The sequence below is a fragment of the Aythya marila genome (genome assembly GCF_965140915.1).
Source record: "Aythya marila genome assembly, chromosome: 24".
Taxonomy (NCBI): domain Eukaryota; kingdom Metazoa; phylum Chordata; class Aves; order Anseriformes; family Anatidae; genus Aythya; species Aythya marila.
Genome location: NC_139065.1, coordinates 4,015,159 through 4,038,083, shown reverse-complemented (window position 1 = coordinate 4,038,083; position 22,925 = coordinate 4,015,159). Strand labels below are relative to the sequence as shown.

General features: G+C 65.2%; 1 protein-coding gene across 1 annotated transcript; it reads left to right on the top strand.

The window, feature by feature from the left end:
• The first annotated feature begins 713 nt into the window (after window positions 1-713).
• On the top strand, window positions 714-21,075 carry PIK3C2B (phosphatidylinositol-4-phosphate 3-kinase catalytic subunit type 2 beta). The gene is made up of 33 exons (XM_082778327.1): window positions 714-758; window positions 6,954-7,949; window positions 8,657-8,757; window positions 8,939-9,093; window positions 9,213-9,333; window positions 11,397-11,508; window positions 11,741-11,820; window positions 11,904-11,967; window positions 12,581-12,727; window positions 13,014-13,047; window positions 13,354-13,549; window positions 14,420-14,542; window positions 15,241-15,408; window positions 15,524-15,635; window positions 15,718-15,860; window positions 16,390-16,578; window positions 16,677-16,770; window positions 17,003-17,097; window positions 17,177-17,357; window positions 17,429-17,536; window positions 17,621-17,713; window positions 17,830-17,959; window positions 18,269-18,405; window positions 18,558-18,727; window positions 18,885-19,041; window positions 19,149-19,258; window positions 19,386-19,587; window positions 19,710-19,834; window positions 19,919-20,036; window positions 20,185-20,266; window positions 20,354-20,460; window positions 20,546-20,674; window positions 20,761-21,075. Exons 2-33 carry the CDS (start codon window positions 7,035-7,037, stop codon window positions 20,947-20,949), a joined length of 4,887 nt encoding a protein of 1,628 aa, XP_082634453.1. The 5' UTR covers window positions 714-758; window positions 6,954-7,034; the 3' UTR covers window positions 20,950-21,075.
• The last annotated feature ends 1,850 nt before the right edge of the window (window positions 21,076-22,925 follow it).

Below are 22,925 nucleotides of genomic sequence, written 5' to 3'. Positions count from 1 at the left end.
GGGGCGAGCGGCCCCCCCCCAGCTTGGCGAGGAGCCCCCACCCCATTAGGGGCTGTGGGGTGCCCCAAGTCCTCCCCTATTTTTTATTTTATTTTATTTTATTTTATTTTATTTTATTTTATTTTATTTTATTTTATTTTATTTTATTTTATTTTATTTTATTTTATTTTATTTTATTTTATTTTTTGGGGGGGAGGGCAGCATCCTTCCCCACCTCCCTGCATCCCTGACACCCCCACAGGCTGATGGGTCTGCATTTTGGGGGGAATTTATTTTTTTTTTTGGGGGGGGGGGGCAGCATCCTTCCCAAACTCCCTGGACACTGACAATCCTTGGGAGAACCACCAGCATCTGGGTGCACTTCTGGGCCTGGGGGGCTGCATTTATTTATTTTTTTAATATATTTTTTTTGGGGGGGGGGCAGCATCCTTCCCAAACCCCCCCCTACACCAACGACACCCCCTTGGGAACCCTCAGCAGCCGCGTGTGCGCTGCCGGGGCTGCCTTTTTTCCTTCTTTATTATTAATTAATTATTTTTTTCTCCCCCCCCCAACCCCGGGGGGGGGGGACACAGCCCCGTGCAATGCTGCGGGTGGCCGGGAGATGGCCCCGCTCCGCGCTGCGCCCCCTCCATTGTCCGCAGCCGCCGCCGCGCTCCCTCCTCCCGCAACCACCACCGGGACCCCCCCCCCCAAAAAAAAAAACACCGGGACCCCCCCCTCTACCCCCCCCCAGGCACCGCCACGGCTCCGAGCAGGTAACGAAGGGACCCGGGGGGGGACGGGGAGCACCGGGGGGGTGCAGGAAAAACCCGGGGGGGGCCGCGGGAGGAGGCCGCTTGGGTGCAATTTGCGGCTCGTTCCGGGTTTTCGCCCCCTTTTTGTAGGTTTTTTGCGCCCCCCCCGCCGTGCTGTGGGGGTGTCTGGGTGCTGTGGGGTGCACGCATCTCCCCCCCCCCCCATCCAGGGTGCTGGGTGCTGCCCCTCAGCTTCCAGTGCGGGGATTTTGGCAGCTTGGGGGGGGTCGCAGCTGAACGGGGTGGGGGGCGCGGGGGGGGTCGTGGCTTTAAAATGAGCGGGGAGGGGGGAGATTTGGGGGATTTTGGGGAGGGGGGGGGTGCAGAGCGGTGCAAGGGCCCCCAGCACGTTGCAAAGTTGCCAGGGAAAGTGGCTGGGGGGGGGGACCAGCACCAGGCTGCCCGGGATGTCAAAGTGTCCCCCACCGGGATGGGGACGGGGACATTGATGGGGACAGGGATGGGGACGGGGATGGGGACAGGGATGGGGACATTGATGGGGACAATCCTGCACTTGTGCGGCCAGGAAGGGCCAGCTCATCCCGCCCAGGGCTCGGTGTGCTGCTCCTCGGGATGCCGAAACACTCCCACAAGCATTTAGCCAAAAAAAAAAAACCAAATCCGTGAGCTTTTACCCCAGAGCGAGGGGAGCCGCGTTGGCTCAAGCGCAGCTGCCAAGCCAGGCACGAACGTGGTTTGGTTGTTCACGGGAACCGGGCCGGGGTGAAACCAGCACAAACCGAAAATATATATATAAAAATAAATAAAAAAATCAATCGTTTCCTCCCACACCGAGAGGAAAAGCGCAAGCGGGGCGAGGGGAATCTGCTCCGAAATGGGGTGCTCGGTTTCTCCCCGGGCTCACCGCCCCGGCACGGTGCTGCCCCAGCTCGCCTCGGGAGCACGGCCTTATAAATAATAAAAAAATAAATTAGTTAATTAAAAAATGAGGGCAGGAGACAGGCAGGGCCGGGCAGGGGGGGGTGATGAGCCACGAGGCCGCCCTGCCCTCCTGCTGCAGGGTGCGTGCGGTGCTCGGCTGCGCCCCGCGGATTTTGGGCGGCGTGGGAGAAGCTGCAGCAGCCGCCGCCCGGCCAACCCCCAGCGTTTTGGGGTGCCGGGAAGGAGCCCTGCACGCCCGGCCCTCCTGGTGCTTGGCTGCAGTCTCGCCCGACTCCCACGAGATGCAAATCCGCCGAGCTGAGGCGCACGAGGAGCCGCTTCCCATCGCGGGTTGGGTTTTGGGGTGGCCGTGCCCTGTGCGCCCCCGATTTGGGGGGCGCCGGGGGGAGTTGGGTGCACCCCAGATGCTGCGTGTCCTCCGTGCGCCCACCTCCTGGGTGGGGGCGAGCCCCCGAGGCAGTGGGGACAGGCGGATGGATGGGGGCGGCAGTGACCCCGCCGCAGGATTTGGGGTTAGGGGCAGCCGCCGCTTGCCGGGCCCCCCTGGTGCAGCGGGGTCGGCCAAAGAAAAGGCAGAATTGTGGGGCCGTGCTTCACGCTGCCGGGCTCTGTGGGGTTATCCTGAGCCGTGCTGGACAGCAGCGAGCCCCCCCCCGTGTGGGCTGGGCACCCCCCTTGCGGTGCAGAGCGCAGGAAGCCGAGATTTGCATAGGAACCGAGCGCCCCGGGGAGCCCGACCACGAGCAGCCCCCGCGTCCCCCTCGCTGTGCTGCTGGCCCTACAGGTGCTGGGTGAGGTGCAGCACCCCCTGTGCGCCCTGCGTGGCTCTCACACCTCGCTGCGTGTCCCCAGCGTTGGGCTCAGCCCCTCGTGCCCCGAGGGGCTTTGGGGGGGCTCCTTCGGCTGCCCCACATCGTCGGGGGCTTTCCCGTCCCGTGTCTGACCCACCTTCCCCAGGCAGGATTTCCTCCCGAGGGTGGAAATGCGTCGAAAGCTGCTCGAAGAGCGTTTGGCAGGGGACAGCTTCACATCCTGCCTCCTCCAGAGGGCTCGGAGAGGGCTGGATCCTATTAATAGGAGGCGCGAGCGGCCTCGGGAGGAAGGAGCTGCGAGGAACAGGTTGGGAGCTCAGCGGCGCTGGGCGCTTGCGAGGCGTTTGCTGGGCTCCGTGTGCGTGGCACGGGGCTGCCTCGGTGCCCGTAACAAAACTCTCGATGCTGGGGGAAGTGTGGGGTCTTTGGGGTGGTGGGCTAGGGGCTGGCTCCGTCTCGGAGGGATGATGACTTCTTCCTCGAAAGCTCTGCTGGGGATTTGTTGGGGTTTGGTGGAAGGGGAGCGGCTCCCGCAGTTCCGATCCCTGCTGGGGTAAGAAATTGGAGGGGCTTGGAAGCGCCCGCGGGGATCGGTTTGGGGGGAATCGCGTCGATTTTGCTGCAAGAGGAGAAGTCCGAGTGCTCCTTTCACTGGGTTTTGGGTTGAGGTGTGGTGTTTTGGTGGTGCTGAGCTCCAGGAGTGAAACGCTCGAGGTTTTGGTTTCGGTTTGAAATGACCTTTACGAGCAGATGCCCTTCCTGGAGCTCCAGCTCCAAGCCAGGAAGAAAATCCGGAGCTTTGGCCCTAGCAAAGCACAACCTGGGGACCGACCCAACGAGCCTCCCTTGGGCACTGCACTGCTGGGAGAGCGATGCCAAGGCCCCAAAAACCCCAATTCCCAATTCACGGGGCTGGGGACACCGCCAGGAGCCGTGTCCCTGAGGCACCCCGGAGCATCCTCCTCCAGCTTTATCCTCCTCCTCGAGGGGGCTTCATCCTTCTCCGGGCTGCTCCTCCCTCCACGGGGTTATAAACGGGTGGGAATCGTCTCCCCCCGATAGGCAGAACCTCCTTCCCCCAGCTCCCACCGCCGGGGAGGTGCTTTCCTTCCTCGCCCCCAGCTGTTTGATGTCTTCCCAGATGCTGCAGAGCTCTCGATCTGCTCCCCACGCAGCTGCCGGCGAGGGGGAAGGGAGAGGGGGACGGGCAGAGCTCGGTGCTCGCCCCTTCTTTGCCCTGGCTTCCCGTCTCCGTGCGTGGGATCCCGCAGCTTGATTTTCTGCTCGGCTCCCCCCGGCCCTCCCCACGCCGAGCAGGTGCTGGGGGGCAGCTGCGTGGGGGCACCGAGCTGCCCCCAAACCCCACGGGTGCCCCCTGCACCCCCAGTCCCCCCCAGGTCCCCCTCGCCCTCTTCCCACCCCAACGCTTGGCTCTTTGCGCCTTGTCCCTCCCCATCCCGCTGCTGCTGGCTCCGGGGACAAGGAGAGCCCTGGGGGGGGGGGCCGTGCACCCCAAAAGCCACCCCAAAGCACCCGAGCATCCAGCGGCCCCAGAGCTGAGCAGGTTTGCCCGGCCGTGCCCTACAAACCGGCTGAGAAACGAAGAGGTGGTGGGGGAAAAACCCCGGGCGTTTCGGGAGGGTTTGTTCCTATTTCTCTGCCCGGCTGGGTGGCCGTGGGTGGAAGGGGTTATTTGGGTGATGGAAAAATAAACCCTGCGGGGTCTCTGGGTGTGCAGGTGGGAGAGCTGCCCCCCAAACCCCTCTGCACCTCCCCGAGGGGATCCTATAAGGGTGTGCGGGGTGCTGGGCGCATGGGGTGGGCGCATCCTCGCTGCACGGGGAATGCGAGGCTGCATTTCGCCTTGTTTTTTTTCCTCCTTGGTGCTCAGCACCTGAGGACGGTCCCGGAGAGGAGTGTGGGGAGCTTTGCTGCGCTTTGGGGTCCCCCCCAGTTTGCTGCCGGCAGCCCCCCGTGTGGCAGCGCCGCGGCTCCTGCTGGGGCACCGGGGATGTGGTGTCCGCGTGCGGCTCCCCACGAGGCTGCAGCCTCCCTTTTTGGGGCTTTGCTGGTGGAAAGTGGGAAGAAAACGATGTTAAGCCACAAGCCGGGGCGGGTTTGCAGCGGACAAGGGCTTTTCCCTGCTGGGCTGCCCACGCCGAGCACGGTGCTGAGGCCGCAGGAGCCGCGCCGGGGCTCGAAGCGTTTCCCTGCAAGGTGGGACGCCGAGCGCCTCTCCCGAGGCTGACGTGACCGGCGCACGTGCCAGGAAATTTAAAGTCAGAAGATTGCCCCGGCATGAGCAGCAGGGATGTTTCAAAGAGGGGAAAAAAAAAAAAAAAAAAAAAAAGAGCCGCTCGCCTGCGCCTCCCGAATTCGGTGCCTGCCCCTGGAGCTCCCGCACTGCCCTGAATCCGCAGCTCTCAGCCCCCCCGTGCCCTTTTTCTACCAGGCTGGAGGGCCGAGGGGGCGTTGGGTGGGAACACAACCAGCCCCTTTACCAAACCCCACAGCGGAGCCAGGCTCAGCCCTGCTGCAGCGGCTCTTTGGGGTTTTTCATACGGGCAGGATGGGGCCGGCCGCTTCGGGGCCGCTTTTCTCCGCGTCAAACCCCAGCAGATGCCGTTCCTGGAGACGAGAATGGATTTGTAGCTTTGTCAGCCACGAAAAGCTCAGGTCTATTTTATTGCTTTTGGGTTAAAAGCACGTTTGCTTTGTTCGGCTGCCAGCAGCCCAGGATTGCCAGCTTTTGGGATTTCTGTTTTTCCGGGAAAAGCCCGTGGCTGCCAGCAACACCCCCCTCCTTTGCCTGCACGGTGGCACCAACCCTGCGCACAGGGTCGAGCCCTTTCCTTCAGAACTGCAATTTTGGGGAGAAAGCGTGCCTGCAGCAGGCAAAGCCAGGGCTGGGCTGAGCAGCAGCCATCAGGTTCGGGGCCGCGTAGCTCGGGGGGGACCCTTTGGGTCTCCGGGGCTGCCGTGGGTGCAATCCACGGGGGTGCTCTGCTGGGTGCTGGAGGTGGTTGCACCTCGAAGCAGGGCACCAGGGTGTCCCCAGCCTTGCAGGGTGCGTGGGGTCGGGGTGAGGAGGGCTCTGGCTCGCAGCTCGCACCCCACATCCTCCCCTCGCGGAGGCTCGTGCGCCCTGGCCGGAGCGAGAAAACCCTCAGCCGCCTCTCAGCTCCAGAGACGTCAAGTGCCGAGCGTCTCCGGAGGCTTTGGGCTCGCTCCTCTTTTCTGTTTAACATCCACTTGGCTATTTATTTTGCTAGGAAGGGAAGAGGAGGGGAAATTGCCTTCCTTGGAGAGCTCCGGGCCGGCCTGGCGGCGCTGAGCGAGCCCCGGCAGCGGTCCCGGGCGCGCGGACGGCGGGGAGGGAGCGGCGGCTCCGCGGTCACCGCGGTTTGTGTGCCTTGGTCAGGGGCCAGGAAGGTGGTTTCGAGTCAAGCTTTTCCTCCTCGCTGCTTGCGGCTCAGTTCTGCAAACTCGCCGGGTTTGGAGGCTGTGTGAGGCCGGGGGCTCGCAGCATCCCTGCTGGGGGACGGCAGCCGGCTCCGAGCCCCTCCCTGGGGCAGAGGGGGCTTGGAGAGGGGCTCGGAGGGACCTGTCGGGTCCCTCGGGGAGGGTTTCAGCTTGGATTTTTATTCTCTGAAGCATTCTGGGCTGGTGGGAGCTGGTGGGCAGTGGTTGCTCCGGGCTGCCCAGGGCCCCGTGCGGGCTTTGGGGTGAGCAGGGAGCAGCTTGGGGGGGGCCTTGGGGCTGGGTAACCCCCTGGGGGCAGGCTGGGGGGGTTCCGCCTCGCTGCCTGCGCTGATGCAAAGCGAAAATCCTCTCCCCCAATATCCTCTCCCCCGGGGGAGGCGAGGCAGGAGGGGCCGCAGACGCCCTTCCTTCCTCCCTTGCTTTTCTCCCTCCACTTTTCCTTTCTGATGGCCGAGCGCTGCCGGCGGGGGCCCTGCTTTTCTCCTCGCACCAAATCCCCCAGGACCACCAGGGGGGCTCAAAACCCTGCCCGAGGCACGCGACAGCAGCTTGCCGGGCCCCACGAAGCCAACGCGGGGCACTGGGGTTGCGGGTTGAGTCAGCCCCAGATGCCGGCGCTGGCCCCGCCGCCCTCCCTCGGTGTCTTATTTTGTCCTCGGGGGAAATCCAGCAATAGCCCCAGCAGCTGCTGCTGGGGGCCGAGCAGCCCCGAGAGCCTGCCCGGAGGCTGCAAAATCTTTCTTTAAGCCATCGCTCCCGGGGCTGGGGAACAGTTTCCTTCATTTCATCGTGGAGAGGAAGGGCCGGACCTCAGGGCGCTGCCGGCCCCAACCCTCCCAAGCGAAGCGAAGCGGGGCTCCCAAATGACCCCTGGGTGCACGCCCAGGGCGAGGCTCGTTAGGGCCAGCCCTTGACGAGCTTGCAGAGCCGTTAACCCTCTCCATTCCCCTCCGCCCAGGTGGCCGGCGGTGCAGCATGCCCTTCTCCTGAAGCCCTGTGAGCGCGGGAGGAAGAAGAGGGTCGGTGGCGGCGCGCGGAGATGTCCGCCACGCGTGGCGATGGGGAGCACTGGAAATCCCTCGAGTCGGTGGGCATCAGCCGCAAGGAGCTGGCGCTGGCCGAGGCCCTGCAGATGGAGTACGACGCGCTGTCGCGCCTGCGGCAGGACAAGGACAAGGACAAGGAGGAGAGCCGCGCCAAGCAGCGGGGCGAGCGGCCCCTCATCTCCTGGGACGACCCCGCCGAACCCAACGGCTGCGCCGGCATCAAAGCGGCACGGGGCCTCTCCGGCTCCGACCCCACGCTCAGCTACAACCCCCCGACGGTGCAGGAGGGGTCCCCGACCCCCCGGCCCCCTCCCGGGCCGCCCCCCCGGCCGGATAGCCAGCCCTGGCTGAAGGCTCCGCTGGCCGGGGACTACCTGTACATCTTCGACAGCTCCGGGGGGGACTTCCTCGGGGAGCCCCTCAACGGCACCTCGCCCCCCGACGGCGGGGAAGGTTCCCCCAAAAAGCTCTCGCCGCCCCCGCTGCCCCCCCGGCACTCCATCTGGAGCCCCCCCGAGGGCAGCCGGCGCCCGGGGAAGGGGTCCCCGCCGTCCTCCAAAGCCCCCCAGCCCAGGGACATCAACATGTTCTCGCAGGAGCGGGCGCACGGCAAGCTGCTCGCCCGGCGCATCTCCGAGGAGGACCCCTACGGCCTCGCCGACTACGAGGGCATCAACGACGCCATCACCTGCCTCAACCTGAAGTCCACCTACGAGTCGCAGGTGCTGCGGGAAGCCTCCCGGGGCTGGAAGGAAGGCAGGAGCATCTTCGAGAAGGAGTCGAGCGGCAAGCCGGTGGCAAGGAGCAAGACCATGCCCCCCCAGGTGCCCCCGCGCACCTACGTCTCCCGCTTCGGCAACAGGAAGAATCTGGCCCCCAACAAAAACCGTAGGATCTCCGTCGACCCGGTAAGAGGATTTTACTCCCCGCTTTTGAGGGCGGGAGGGATGGAGGCAAAGCGCTGGGGGGAGCTGGAAGTGGGGCGGTGAAGGTGGGGTGCGGAGGGAGCCGTGGGTGCCCGCTGGCTCTCGCGCCCCGTGGCTTTGCCGTGTCCAACCTCCTCGCCTTGCTCCCAGCCCCTCCGCGCCCCCAGCAGCCCAGCACATGAATATTTGGGGTTTCAGGGGGGCTGCAGCGGGCTCGTGTCCTGCTCTCGCAGCCCCTCCTGGTCCCCCTCCTCCCTCGGTGGGCGAGCGCCGCAGCCGGGCACCGCTGGCGGGGGCGGTGTGAGGCGCCCTCGGCTTTCTCGCTGCCAGAACCCAATTATAAAAGGGCATTAAAATTGTTTTTAGTGGCTGCCGTGGTCTCTGCCTTTCTCTCTCTCCCGTTGGCTGCTGGCTGGGTTAATTGCCCTGACAGTGGGGCCATTGTTCGCCGCAGAGGAGCCGCGGAGGCTCGGGGACCCCCATGTGCGCGGGGGGGAGCCTGGCACCAGGCGCGGGCAGGGCTCTGCCGCGGCACCCTGGGGGCTTGGGGACGCTCCCTCCATCCCTCAGCATCCTCAGATGCAACGATCACGAGGCAATGATCCCCTGCACGGTCACGGAGGAGCGAGGCGGGGTGCAGGGGGAAGGCAGGGAGCCCCCGGGGTGCCACCGACGGTTGCCCCCCGCAGGTTGCCCCCCGGCCACACTCCTTAGCCAACGGCTACGAGCTCTTCGAGGTGTCGGAGGAGCGGGACGAGGAGGTGGCTGCTTTCTGCCACATGCTGGACGTGTGAGTACCACCGTACCCAAGCCGTCCCTGCACCCCTCGGTGCGCCCCCAAACCCCTGCTTGGGGGGCGTCGGGCTCCGCGCCCCGGCGAGGGCAGGCGGCGAAATGCCCCCGGGCGGAGGCGTTTGGAGGGGGGAGGACACGAAGGCGGGCAGCAGCTCTCATCCTGCCCCTGCCCGCAGGCTGCGGTCCGGCCCCAGCACCCAGGATTATTCCCTGAGCGGCTTCGTGTGGAGCTCCGTCAGCCTCAGCCCCGAGCACTTGGGGCACGGCGTCAGCCTGAAGGTGACGGTGGTGTGCGACAGCCTGCGGGAGCCCCTCACCTTCACCTGCGACTGTGAGTGTCCCTCAGGGGGGCTGCGAGGCAGGATCGGCCCCGAGCGATGCCTGGGGGAGGGATTTTTGGGGAGTTCTCCCGTTGCACGTGGGGCTCACCGCCGCTCGCTGTCCCCGCAGGCTCGTCCACCGTGGACCTGCTGATCTACCAGACGCTGTGCTACACGCACGATGAGCTGCACGCCGTCGACGTCGAGGATTTCGTGCTCAAGCTCTGCGGCTTGGAGGAATTCTTGCAAAAGTGAGTGCCGGGGGGGTGTGGGGGGGACGCAGGGACGGCGCCGCTCACGCGCAGGCGCGATGGATGCGACGGGGGGCCCGGGTCCCTCCCTGCCTCCCCAGCCCCCGCGGGGCTCTCGCCAAAAGCAGCGTGCCGGGAGCATCCTTCCCTCCCGGGAGCTGCCAAAAAAGCTCTTTGGGAGAGCATTAATAACGGCCGTGTCACCGAGCTCCGGCAGCAGCCCAGCTTCCCCCGGGGCTGTTTTTTAAATTGCGGGAGCTGGAAAAAGCCATTTCCAGGGGGAGGCAGCGGGGACCGGGGATGGTTCAGAGCCTCAGAAACGTTCCGATCTGCAAAGCGGGGAGAAAGGGGACAGGTTTCCCTTCCTTAAATTCGTGCAGAGCCCTTGCTTGGGGGCTTGCGGCTCCCACCAAGGCTGTGATTTTGGCTCTGCTGGCCGGGGAAAAGCTCCGTCCCGAGCGAGGCGCCGCGTGGAGGCAGCGGCAGCCACGCACGCAGGGGCGCACGCCGTCCCTCCCGGCACCTCCCCGCCGCCAGCCCTGCCTGGAGAGCGGCCCCACGGCCTGGCCCTGCTGCTCGAAATCGTGGGAGCTTTGCCACTAGCTCCAGTTTCAGGCCCTAAGGGAGCAACTGGGAATTGCTCGGCTCGGGATGAGCCTGCACAGCCCCGGGGCTGAGCCCAGGACGTGCGTGCATGGGCGCAGCGGGGCTGCTCCCCCAGCCCCAGGCACAGCAGCAGTTCCATCCATCTGTCCCTCTGCTGGGGGGCTGCGGGGACCCCCCCCCCGTCCCCTGGGTACCCGCTGGGCTTCACTCGTTGCTTTCTTTCCTCCTGCAAACGCTGCCGGTGTCAGCAAAAAGATGTTTGCCGGAACGAGCCTTAACGAGAAACAGCCCCCGCTGGAAAAACGGGACCGGCCCCAGCCCAGAGCCGCGTTGTGGTGCAGCTCCTCGGCATCAATTTTTGGAGAGGGAGCCAGGGCTTTCGAGGATGGAGGCTGGCTCAGGCCGCCAGTCAGGGCTGCACGCCCGTCCTGGGTTCTGTGCAGGATTCCCGCACGATTTGGGGCAAATCCCCTCGGTTTTGCCTAACTTCTCCGTTTGGGAAAGGGACAGCCTGTCCCCAGCGAGCAGCTCCCGTATCTCCCGGGGCCCTCAAAGGACCTTTGAGAAAGCCCTGGGAAATAAAGCCCTTTTGTCGCCCGTCTTTTCTCTCCACATCTTCCCCCAGCGGAGGAGGTGCTGGAAGTGCCAAAACTCTCCGTGCCGAGCCGCTCGGGCGCTCGAGCTCTCCAAAGCAGCCCGAGCTGCCGCTGCTTTCCACCACTTGGCACGTGCGAGGTGCAGGGAGAAGGCTGGACGGGGCAGGGCACACCGGGGGACAAAGCAGGGCACCCCAGGGGACAGAGCAGGGCACCCCAGGGGACATTTGCAGCCCGAGGCAGGGTGCGCAGGACACCGACCCCATGGTAATAAGGGCCTGGTGCTGCCCAAGGGCCAGGCTTCCTGCATGCAGCAGGGCAGGACCCAGCACCAGCAGCCACGCACCCATCCAGCTCCGCGTCCCCGTCCCCTGGGGGTGCCCCTGGCGGCCCCCCCTGCATCCTGCCATTGAGCCTGCAGATGGGCCGCCCTCACTGCGGCACCGTGCCCGGCTGAATTGGCTCGTTCTCTTCCCAAGCTGGCAAGGAAATTGGGGCAATGTGGTGAGCCCCGCAGGCTCTGGTCGGGGGCTTTCCCCTGCTGCAGAAGCCCCCCAGTGCCGGGTTTTCCCCCTGCTGCTGCCGGGCTCCTCCGTGCCCGCTCCTTTTTGCACCAGCAGGGCCTTTTGTGAAGGATGCAGGGGAAGGAGGAAAACCAAAAATTTATTCTTCGGGCTTTGCAAGCACTTGCACCCCAGCGAAATGTTTTGCAGGCAAAAGCACGGCCAAACCCCAGCCAGCACTGGGCCTGGCCGCAGGGATTTAGCACGGGGCTGCTTTAGTGGGGGGGGGATTTTTGCCCCCAGCCTGGACCTGGTGGAGAGGGGCCTCGTGCTGAGCCCGTTGTCTGTGCCCCTGCAGCAAGCACGCGCTGGGGAGCCACGAGTACATCCAGCACTGCAGGAAATTTGACATCGACATCCGCCTGCAGCTGATGAGGAGGAAGGCTGTGCGCAGCGACCTGGCCCGCACGGTGGGTGCCCGCGGGGGGATCGCCCTCCCCACCTGCCCCAGGACCCTGCCCTGGGGAGATGCTTTGGCTGGGAGATGCTTAGGGTTTGGCAAAGCCAGCTCCCAGCTGGGTGTAACCTCCAGGGCTCGAGCCCCCAGCCCCGTATCCAGCCGCTTAGAGGGAACCCACGGCGGGGAGAGGGGCAGGAGGGTTTGTAGGGGGGGCACCCACCTCCACCTCTCTCCTCCTGCAGGCCAACGACGACCAGAGCCCCTCCACCCTCAACCACTACATCCACCTGCAGGAGAGGCCCATCAAGCAGACCATCAGCAGGTAAAGGGGGCGCGGGGCGAGCGCAGCCCCCTGTGCCGGGCACCCTCCCCATCGGGGCTGAGCTCCGCTCTCCGCATCCGCAGGCAGGCGCTGAGTCTCCTCTTCGACACCTTCCACAACGAGGTGGATGCTTTCCTGGCGGCCGAGGTGAGCCTTTAGGGGGCTGCTGGGCCTTGGGGGAGCGCCGGGTGGCACCGGGACAGCCCTGCCCTTCCCGTACCCTCCCTGGAAGGAGGCTGGTTTTGGCACAGCCTGGCTCCGGCGCGTGCCCACGGTGCCGGATTTTCCTGCTGGAGGCTCCAAGCAGCCTCTCCTCCCCGGGGAGCCCCGACCTTTCCATTCCTCCGAGCATCTCCACGTGTTCCTGCACAGATCCACCTTGTCCCGTCCCGTCCCCGCACCCCAAGGGGCTGCCTATACCCGAGGGGACAGCATCACCCTAAAAAAAAGGGCTCCCGTATTCCCGGGGAGCGCAGCAGACATTTGCTGCAGACTTTTTTATGATCACGATGGGGCTCCAAGTCTGCATCAGAGGAGGGGAAAGGAGGGAAAACCTTCACGTGGCAGCTGCGTGGTGGGCTGGGGAGCTGCCGTGGAGGCTCAGGACAGCATTTATTCCTCTTCTTGGTGGTTTCTTGGGGCACAAGAGGGTGCAGACGCCGCTCCCCATCCCCTGCCCCGCTTGCTGCCGGCTCCCCGAGGGCAGAGCTTTGCCCTGGCTCTGAGCCCGGGGCTCTGCTCAGCCTCCCCCTGCCCGCAGGGAGACTTCCCTCTGAAGGCAGAGCGAGTGATCCAGTCGGTCATGGCCATCTGCAACGCCCTGGCCGCCGTCGAGTCCCAGGAGATCACCGCCGCCCTCAACCAGATGCCCCCCTGCCCTTCCCGCATGCAGCCCAAAATCCAGAAGGTAAGGGCAGGGGGGGCGCAAAGGGAGGGGAAAAAAAAAAAAAAGAAAATAAACAACACATCCAAACCATCCTCCCTTCCTTCCCGCTGCACCACGTGGAAAGTTCCTCAATAGCTGGGCGCAGGCAGCTGCTTGCCCTGCCCGTGGCAGCAGCCGGGCCCACGGAGCTGCTCCCAGCCGCGGCCACGCGCGGGGCTCCTCCTGCCATTGCCCTCGTGGTTCCTTCCTTCCTTTCTTTCTTTCTTTCTTTTCTTTTCTTTTCTTTTTTTTTTTTTTTCCTCAACAGGATCCAAATGTCCTGGCCAAGAGGGAAAATCGAGGTATTTCAATTCTCCTCCTCCCCTTCTGGGCTGGGGTTCCCGGTGCTTTTCATCCCCAAACCCCTCCTCCTCCGCGAGTGTTACGGCCAAAAAAAAAAAATGCGTTTGAGACCATTTTTTTTTTAAGAAACGAGGCTTTTGAGGCCGTGCCCGTTGTTCCTCCCCATGAACCCAACAAATCGGGAAGCCTCAAATCCCCCCCTGCGCCCCAGAGGAGGGGACGTGCCCGGGGTCCCCCCAACATCCCCGGGGGACCCCAAGGGTGCGGGGCAGCCCCGCGTCAGCCCTGTCCTGCCTCCCCTGCAGAGAGGATCGTGGAGAGCCTGACGGCCGCCATCCTCGACCTGGTGGGGCTCTACTGCAGCACCTTCAACGCCGATTTCCAGACGGCCACGCCGGGGAGCCGGGAGCACGGCGTGGTGCAGGAGGCCTGCCTGCTCTCCTGCCCGCTCTCCTTCACCGTCTACGCCACCCACCGCATCCCCATCACCTGGGCTGCCAGGTAGGGGAGGAGAGAAACCCACCACGGGCTCGGCACTGCATTGGTGACCCTTTAGCAGGGCATCCCTCCCCTAAACCGCTGTAAAAAGCGCGTCCCAAATACCCCACGTAACAGCAAACCCACCCCAAACCTCCCCAAAATGCAGGACCGCGAGCCTGGGGGCGCACGGGGTGGGGGGCGCACGGGGTTGCCACCCCAACCCCGCAAAGCCTCGGGGTTGCAGCATCGCTCCCAAGAGCTCCATGAGGTGACAGATGGCCCCGGTGCCGCGGGGGCTCCTTTGTTAGGTGCCGCCGTGCCGGGTGGGGGGACGGCGGGGGTCCCGGCGGGCGGCGGGAGCCCACCGCGGGGAGGGCGTGCGAGGCAGCGGCGACAGCGGCAGCAGCCACCCCGCCGGGGACCCCTCGCTTTTGTCCCGTCCTTAATGCATTCCCCCTGCTGACTGGCTCCGAACAAAGCCCGTAGCCTGGGAAATGCCGGCATCCCCCTGACCTCCTGCGCCCCGCAGCCCTCCCCGGATTGTTGCTCGGCACCTGCCACATGGCAGGACCCCCCCCCAAAAAAAAAAACAACCTCCCCAGCAGCCCCCCGTGTGCCGGTATGCGCCGTGGCATATGGGGACAGGGATGGGGATGGGAGGGTGGGGGGCTGCTGGCTTTGCGCCCCCCTTCCCCTGCTCAAAGCCATGCAGGGGCTGCCTTGGGGCACGGCTGGCAGCGGGGAGGGCTCCGAGCCTTCATTGCACCCCCGGGCATCGCCTTCCTCCTCCTCACCCCGCTGTTATGGGGTTTTCCCCTTTGTGGGGTGAAGCCCGAGCAACCCGCAGGGCTCCCCCCCCCCCCGCTCACGGCCCCTCTGCCCCCCTTGCAGCTACGAAGATTTCTACCTCTCCTGCTCCCTCACGCACGGCGGCAAGGAGCTGTGCAGCCCGCTGCACACCAGGAAGGCGCACGTCTACAAGTACCTCTTCCACCTCATCATATGGGACCAGCAGTAAGGCAGCCCCCCCCCGGCCGCAGGGTGGGCACGGGTGGTCCCCAGCCACGCTGCTTCTTCCTCCTCCTCCTCCTCCTCCTTCTCGCTGTGCCCTCTGTATTTCGGGTTTCGGAAGCTCTTGTGTCATCCCCAGGAATAACGCTGCCCCCCACCCCTCCCCGGCGCCGGCCACGCCGCTTGTTTGCACCCAAGAAAGGGGATCTGCTCCCAAAATAGCCCCGGCAGCAGGCAGGGAGGCCGTGCCGAGCCCTGGCATCCACCGGGTCCCGGGGAAGGAGGGGGGGGGACGGGCTGGGGATAATTTTAGAAGGCGCCTGTGCCCCCGAAGGACACGAGCGGGGCCGTGCCGCCCCCCTCCCTGCCTCCTGCCCACCCCACGGGCAGGATGTAGCTGGTGCCCCGGAGAGGAGCCTCAACCCCGGGGACCCCCAGGGACCCCCAGGGAGCAGCCGGGACGAGGTCAGTGTGGGGGGGACCCCCCCAATCCCTCGGTCACCTTCCCAGGGCGCAGAAGCAGCCGGCTGGCCCTGACCCCGGGGGGGCTTGCCCATGACGTGGGGCCTCGGTGCTGCGCCGGGGGCACGTGGCACCCCCGCTGCCAGCAGTGTGGGGGGGTTTTGGGGCTCTTTTTTGGCATCTTGAGGTGTGGGGGGGGGGCCGCTGGCAGCACTGAGCCTCCGCCTGCTCTCTTGCAGGATCTGCTTCCCCGTCCAGGTGAACCGGCTGCCGCGGGAGACGCTGCTCAGCGTCACGCTCTTCGCCGTGCCCGTGCCCCCCCCGGGGAGCTCCTCGGACACCAACAAGCAGCGGCGGGTCCCCGAGGCGTTGGGCTGGGTCACCACCCCGCTCTTCAACTTCAGGCAGTGCGTGGGGCACCCAAGGGTGCAGCGCCGCTCCCCGTTACCTCCCCAAAGCGGCACCCTCAGCCCCCCCCCCACCTTATTTTTATTTATTTATTTTTTTTTTTAACTCCTCCAGGGTCCTGACCTGCGGGCGAAAGCTTTTGGGCTTGTGGCCGGCGACCCAGGACAACTCCAGGGCCAGGTCGAGCGCCCCTAATTTCAACCAGCCCGACAGCGTCATCCTGCAGGTGGGTGCCGGTGGCACGGTGCCGGGGGGTTTGGGGGGGGGGGGGAACCGAGCCCCCGCTCACCCTCCCGCCTCCATCCCAGATCGATTTCCCCACCTCTGCCTTCGACGTGAAGTTCACGAGCCCGCTGGCGGCCGAGGTCAGCCCCAGGTACGAATTCGGCAGCCTGGGCGAGGAGGATCAGCGCAGGCTGCGAGAGGCCATGCAGAAGAAATCGCTCTACTGGTGAGCAGGGGGGGGGCTCAGCATCATCCTGCTCAAGGAGGGGGGGTTTTGCTGAGCTCCCCCCAGCACTGGCATGCACGGGGGGCGTTTGGGGGGCCTGATCCTGCCAGGAAAGCAGCCGGGGATGGGGGCTGAGCGTGGCTGCTCCGGTGGTGTCCCCCCAGCAGGGAGACAGCTGCCCAGCCCCTGCTGGCTCTAAACGGGGAGGATCGGGTGTCAGCAGCTGTGCCTGGCTCCCCGGAGCTCAGCACTGGTGCTGGACGTGCCCTCCCCATCGGCCACACCACCAGGACCCAGCAGCAGGGCCAATCCTGTTCATAAAACCCCCAACGGAGTGACTTGGGGGGGTCCTGTGGGTGCTCGCTCACCCCACGCATGGGCGCTCCTGGATCACCATCTCACAGAGGATGCCAGCAGCATCCTGCTCCCCTTCCCCTCCTCCCGAGGGCTTTATCAGTGCCTCCCCAACCCCGTGCGTGCCGGGGGTGACAGGGCACCCTGTCCCCAACCCCATGCCATCCCCGTGCAGGTTGACAGACGCCGACCGCAAGCGGCTGTGGGAGAAGCGCTACTACTGCCACGCGGCGCCCGGCGCGCTGCCCATGCTGCTGGCCAGCGCGCCCAGCTGGGAGTGGGCCTGCCTGCCCGACATCTACGCCCTGCTGGGCCAGTGGAGCTGCATGAGCCACCAGGACGCCCTGGGGCTCCTGCACGCCACGTGAGTCGCCGTCAGACGGGCACGGGGCGCTGCGCGCGGTTGGGAGTTTGGTGTGGGGGGAGCGGGGTCCCGTGGGGACACGCTGTCCCTGGCCGCAGGTTCCCCGATCAGGAGGTGAGGAGGACGGCCGTGCAGTGGATCGACTCCATCTCCGACACGGAGCTGCTGGACTACCTGCCCCAGCTGGTGCAGGTGTGTGCCGGGAGGGGGATGCTGTTTGGGATGTTTGCTGGGACAGAGATGCTATTTTGGATGAGTCCCAGATGGGGATGTTGTATGGGATGTGTACTGGGATGGGGATGCGCTGCACTACACATGCCGGGGTGGGGATGCAGCGAGGGGCACACACTGCGACCAGAACACAGCAGGGGGTGTGCGCTGGTCCTGTTGTACCCCAAAAGCATCCCCTCTCCCCCTCATCCAGGCCCTAAAGTACGAGTGCTACCTGGACAGCCCGTTGGTGCGCTTCCTGATGAAGCGGGCCATCTGCGACCTGAAAATCACCCACTACTTCTTCTGGTGAGTTCGGGGGGTGGCCAGGGGCAACTGGGGGGGTACCCGTGGCGAGCCTGACCCCCTGCTTCTGCGCCGCGGGCAGGCTGCTGAAGGACGGGCTGAAGGATTCCCAGTTCAGCATCCGCTACCAGTACCTGCTGGCGGCTCTGCTGTGCTGCTGCGGGAAGGGGCTGCGGGAGGAATTCGACCGGCAGTGCCTGCTGGTCAACACCTTGGCCAGGCTGGCCCAGCAAGTGCGAGACGCCGCGCCGTCTGCTCGCCAGGTGAGTTATGGGGTGGTCGAGGGGTTTACGGGGTCCGGCGGGGTCTCAGCCCCCTCGTGTCCCCCCCGCAGGGCATCCTCCGCGAGGGGCTGGAGGAGGTGAAGCAGTTCTTCAAGGCCAACGGGTCGTGCCGGCTGCCGCTCAGCCCCAGCCTGCTGGTGAAGGGGATCGTGCCCCGGGTGAGTGCTGGTGCCGGGGGTGCCGTCACCAAGCAGGGCCCGGCCGGCTCTGATGGGGTTTTTGCTTCCCTTCCCCGGCGGCAGGACTGCTCCTATTTCAACTCCAACGCCGTCCCCCTGAAGCTCTCCTTCCAGAACGTCGACCCCCTGGGGGAAAATATCCGGGTCATCTTCAAGGTGAGCTCGTCGTCTGTCGGGTGTCCGAAGCGGGGGCACCGCGACCCCAAAACCGTGGGCAGCCTGCTCCTGACGCTCCCCCTTGCTCTGGTCGCTCCCCCCCGGGGGGCTCGCAGTGCGGCGACGACCTGCGGCAGGACATGCTGACGCTGCAGATGATCCGCATCATGAACAAGATCTGGGTGCAGGAGGGGCTGGACATGCGCATGGTCATCTTCCGCTGCTTCTCCACGGGCCGAGGACGAGGTATTGGGGTGTCGGGGCATCCCCCCGGGGGCGTTGGTCCCTGGGTTGTGACGCTGTGGGGTTGGAGATGGCATAGGGGGGTCCTGGGGCTCCCCAGGGAGAAACCACCGCGGGTCGCTGTGAGCCACCAGCCATGGGGTTTGATCCTACAACCCGTCTGTAGGACCGTGTTTGGTTCCTACAGGCGTTTGTAGAAACTCTGTGGAATGTGGGCAGCGGGGTTGGTGGTGGCAAAATGGGGCTGGGGTCTCGGTGCCCTCCCCCCCTGTGGGGGAAGGACGGGTCTCACCCTGCTGTCCCGGCCGCCAGGCATGGTGGAGATGATCCCCAACGCCGAGACCCTCCGCAAAATCCAGGTGGAGCACGGCGTGACGGGCTCCTTCAAGGACCGGCCGCTGGCAGACTGGCTGCAGAAACACAACCCCGAGGAGGACGAGTACGAGAAGGTGAGGAGGAGCCCGGCAGGGTCCCTGCTCCTCATGTCCCCCTCCTTGGGGACAAGACATGTCACTTTCCAGCGTGGTGGCCACCAAAACCCACCTGGGGGCCACCAAAACCCACCTGGGGGCCACCGGGCCTTTCTCCATCCCCTCTCCAGGCCGTGGAGAACTTCATCTACTCCTGCGCCGGCTGCTGCGTGGCCACCTACGTGCTGGGGATCTGCGACCGGCACAACGACAACATCATGCTCAAGACCACCGGCCACATGTTCCACATCGATTTCGGCAGGTTCCTGGGCCACGCGCAGATGTTCGGCAACATCAAGAGGTGTGGGAAGCGTCCCCCCCCCCCCCCCCTCGCTGGGATTGCGCACTTGGGGCCGCGATGCTTCTTCGGCTGTGGGGTCCGCCCGGGTTTTGGGGGTGCAGCCCCTCTCCTTGTGACCCCCCGTGCTCACTTTCTGCCCCTTTTTGCCCCCACGCAGGGACCGGGCCCCGTTTGTCTTCACCTCGGACATGGCGTACGTCATCAACGGCGGGGACAAGCCCTCCAGCCGCTTCCACGACTTCGTCGACCTGTGCTGCCAGGCTTACAACCTGATCCGCAAGCACACCCACCTCTTCCTCAACCTGCTGGGGCTGGTGAGACCCTGGGGGCCGCTCGCTGCCCCTCAAAACGGGGACGGGGTGGCTCGGAGGGGCCGCGTCCCCGTCCCCCCGCCCGTCCTCACCCCCGCCTCGCTGCCCAGATGCTGTCCTGTGGCATCCCCGAGCTCTCCGACCTGGAGGACCTCAAGTACGTCTACGATGCCCTGAGGCCGCAGGACACCGATGCCGACGCCACCACCTACTTCACCAGGTACGGGACACGGGTGGGTGACGGGGTGTGTGGGGGGGGGGGTGATGGCGAGACCCCCGGGAAGGAGGCACGGCCCCCGTGGGCTCCGTGACCCAGCCTCTCCATCCTGCCCGCGGCCTCGTTGCAGGTTGATCGAGTCCAGCCTGGGCAGCGTGGCCACCAAGCTCAACTTCTTCATCCACAACCTGGCGCAGATGAAGTTCACGGGCTCCGACGCCCGCCCCACGCTCTCCTTCGCCCCCCGCACCCACACCATCAAGACGGCCGGCCGGATCCGCGACGTCTTCCTCTGCCGCCACGAGAGGGTCTTCAACCCCAGCAAGGGCTACGTGAGTGGGGACAGCCCGAGGGGACGGGCGGAGAAAAATTCCCCATCCCCGAGCCCCTAAACCTCGTGGGCACGGGGCGTCCCGGTGTCTCCGTCCCGCCTCGCAGCCCCTTCTCCCCGCAGACCTACGTGGTGAAGGTGCAGCGGGAGAGCCCGAGCGAGGTGGTGTTCGTGCAGCGGACCTTCGAGGAGTTCCAGGAGCTGCACAACAAGCTGCGCCTCCTCTTCCCCTCCTCGCTGCTGCCCAGGTATCCCCTCAGACCCTACACCCGGGGGAGGGGGTCTCCCGATGCCCCCCTCAGGGTCGCTGAGGGTCCGTGGCCGCGCGGCAGCTTCCCCAGCAGGTTCGTCATCGGCCGGTCACGGGGAGAGGCGGTGGCCGAGCGGAGGAAGGAGGAACTCAACGGCTACATCTGGCACCTCATCCACGCCGCCCCCGAGGTGGCCGAGGTGAGGGGACCCCGGGAGGTGGGGATGGGGGTGCTGGGGAGAGGAATTTGGGAGGGAAGGGGGCGAATGCGGTGCGTAAAGCATCCATGTGCGCACCCTGGGTGCTGGGGGATGTGGTCACCGGTACCGGCCCCTCTTTGCCCCGCAGTGCGACCTCATCTACACCTTCTTCCACCCACTGCCGAGGGATGAGAAGGCAGCTGGCACCAGCCCGGCACCAAAACCAGCAGGTAGGTGGGCTGGGGTGCACCATACACCCCCCCTGTGTCCTTCCCGTGTCCCCCCCACGTCCCTCCCGTGTCCCTTCTCCTCTCCAGACGCCACGTGGGCTCGTCCCCTGGGGAAGGTGGGCGGCGAGGTGAAGCTCTCCATCTCCTACAAGAACAACAAGCTCTTCATCATGGTGATGCACATCCGGGGGCTGGTAGGTGCGCGGCGTCCCGGCGGCGCTGGGGCAGGGTCTGTTGGCGGGGCCGGGCTCACGGCGTGCCCCGTGCTGTGCCCGGCAGCAGCCCCTCCAGGACGGCAATGACCCCGACCCCTACGTCAAGACCTACCTGCTGCCCGACCCCCAAAAAACCACCAAGAGGAAAACCAAAGTGGCCCGAAAAACCTGCAACCCCACCTACAATGAGATGGTACGGGGGACGGGGATAAGGTCTTGGGGGGGCTTTCGGGGACGGTGGCTGAGGTTCTGCCCTGCTTTGTCCCCAACCTCCTCCAGCTGGTCTACGACGGGGTCCCCCGGGGGGACCTGCAGCAGCGGGAGCTGCGGCTGAGCGTGCTGAGCGAGGAAGGCTTTTGGGAGAACATCCTCCTCGGGGAGGTCGGCATCCGCCTGCGGGACCTCGACCTGGCGCAGGAGAAGATGGGCTGGTTCGCCCTGGGCTCCCGCGGCCACGGCACCCTCTGAGCTCCGGGACCCGGCACCGGTGTCACCGGCACCCCCGGGGACGTGCCCGTGGGGACCGGGCGCTCGCGTGGCCGGGAGCTGCCGTAGCCGTCTTCTTTTTTAAGTTTACCTTGTGTCAAGGGAGCAACGCGGGGGGGGTGGGCAGGGAGGAGTGTCGGGGCACTTCGTGGGGGGGTTATTTCTTCCTTTGGGATATCTGTATTTTAATTTTTTTTAATAACGAGTAGCGCGCGGCCGGGCACCGGGGCAGAGAGGAGGAGGCAGTGGCAGCGGTGGCATCGCCGAGGTTGGACTCGGATGTCCCCCCAGGGACATTTGTGACCCCCCAGGGACATTTCTTACCCCCCTTATCTCCTCGAGGAGCTGCCTGTTGGCATCGGGGCCATTCCCATCCCGGGGGATTTGCTCCCAAAGGAGAGCGGTGTGCCGGGGGGGGTCCCATTGGGGTGATGACCCCGCCAGCCCCCCGGGGAGCACGGAGCCACCTCCTCGGCCCCTCGCCCGGCCCCGCAGCCCGGGACGCCTGCTCCAGGGCGTCGTGGGCTTGGTGCCTGTGGTGCTTTGTTTACAGCGAGAGCTCCGTAAACGGACGAAATGTTTCTCAGGATCGAGAATAATGAACTTACCTTTATATTAAAAGTTTTAAATACTGTATCGAGCGGGAGAGGGCGTGCTGGGTGGGGGGGGGGACAGATGGACATGGGGTTTGGATAAGGGCTCCTGCAGCCGGCACCTCCCCATGGCCAGGACCCTCCTGGCCGTGGAAAATGGTGTTAAAATGAAGGCGATGAAGTGCATGGGGCCAGGGGGAGCCTCTCATCCCCCTGCGGTCCTGCAGGGCTGGATGGGGACCGGGATTGGGAACGGGGACAGGGTCAGGGACGGCCTTGCACCGTGGCACCGGCCCAGCTCTTTCTGCCAAGCACGGAATCATTTTTATTCCCATAATTACCCCGCAGACTGACTAAGCGTGCCCGTGGCAAACCCAGCACGGGGCTATCAGTCACCAATTAAACCTAATTAAGGTGTCGGTGACTCCCCACCTCAGCTGCTCACCCAGGCCTCACAGCAGGCGGGGGCAGCTCCCCGCACCCCACACCCGGCCTGGCCGCTGCTAACTGGGCCACAGGACCCCTCGTGTCCCCATTTCTGTGTCCCTGTGTCCCCAGGTCCCTGTGCTGCCCTGTCTGTGTCCCTGTCGCCGTGTCCCATGTGTCCCCGTTGCCAGTGTCCACGTCTCTGTCCCTGTCGCCCTCTCCCTGTGTCCTTGTGTCCATGTCCCTGTGTCTGTGTCGCTGTGTCCCCATGTGTCCCTGTCCTTGTGTCCCATGTCCCCAAGTCTGTGTCCCCTTGTCCTTGTAGCCACGTCCCCATGTCTCTAGCCATGTGTCCATGTCCTGTGTCCAGCTGTGTCCCCATGTTCCTGCCCCTGCACCCCACGTCCCCATGTCTGTGTCCCTGTAGCTGTGTCTGTGTATCCATGTCCTGTGTCCCCGTGTCCTTGTGTGTGTCCCCATGTCCCTGTGTCTTATGTCCCTATGTCCTCATGTCCCTGTGTCTGTGTCCCACTGTCCATGTCCCCCTGTGTCTGTGTCCCCATATCCCCCATCCCCATGTCCATGTCCCCATAGCCGTGTATCCGTGTCAGTGTCTGTCCCCACATTCTTGTCCCTGTGTCCTTGTGTCCTATGTCCCCATCTCCATGTGTCCCCATGGCCAAGTGTGTCCCATGTCCCCGGGTGTCCATGCTTGTGTCCCCATGTCCCTGTGTCCCATGTGCCCGTGTCCCATGTTCCCGTAGCCGTGTGTCCGTGTCCCTTGTGTCCCTATGTCCCCGTGTCCCCCCATGTCCCCCCGTGTCACTCTGTGTCCCCCCGTGTCTCCCTGTCCCATGTCCCTGTGTCCCCCTCTGTCCCCCCCGTCCCCCTCAGTCCCTCCCCTCCCTGCCCTCCCCCCTCCTTCCCCCAGGGGGCGCT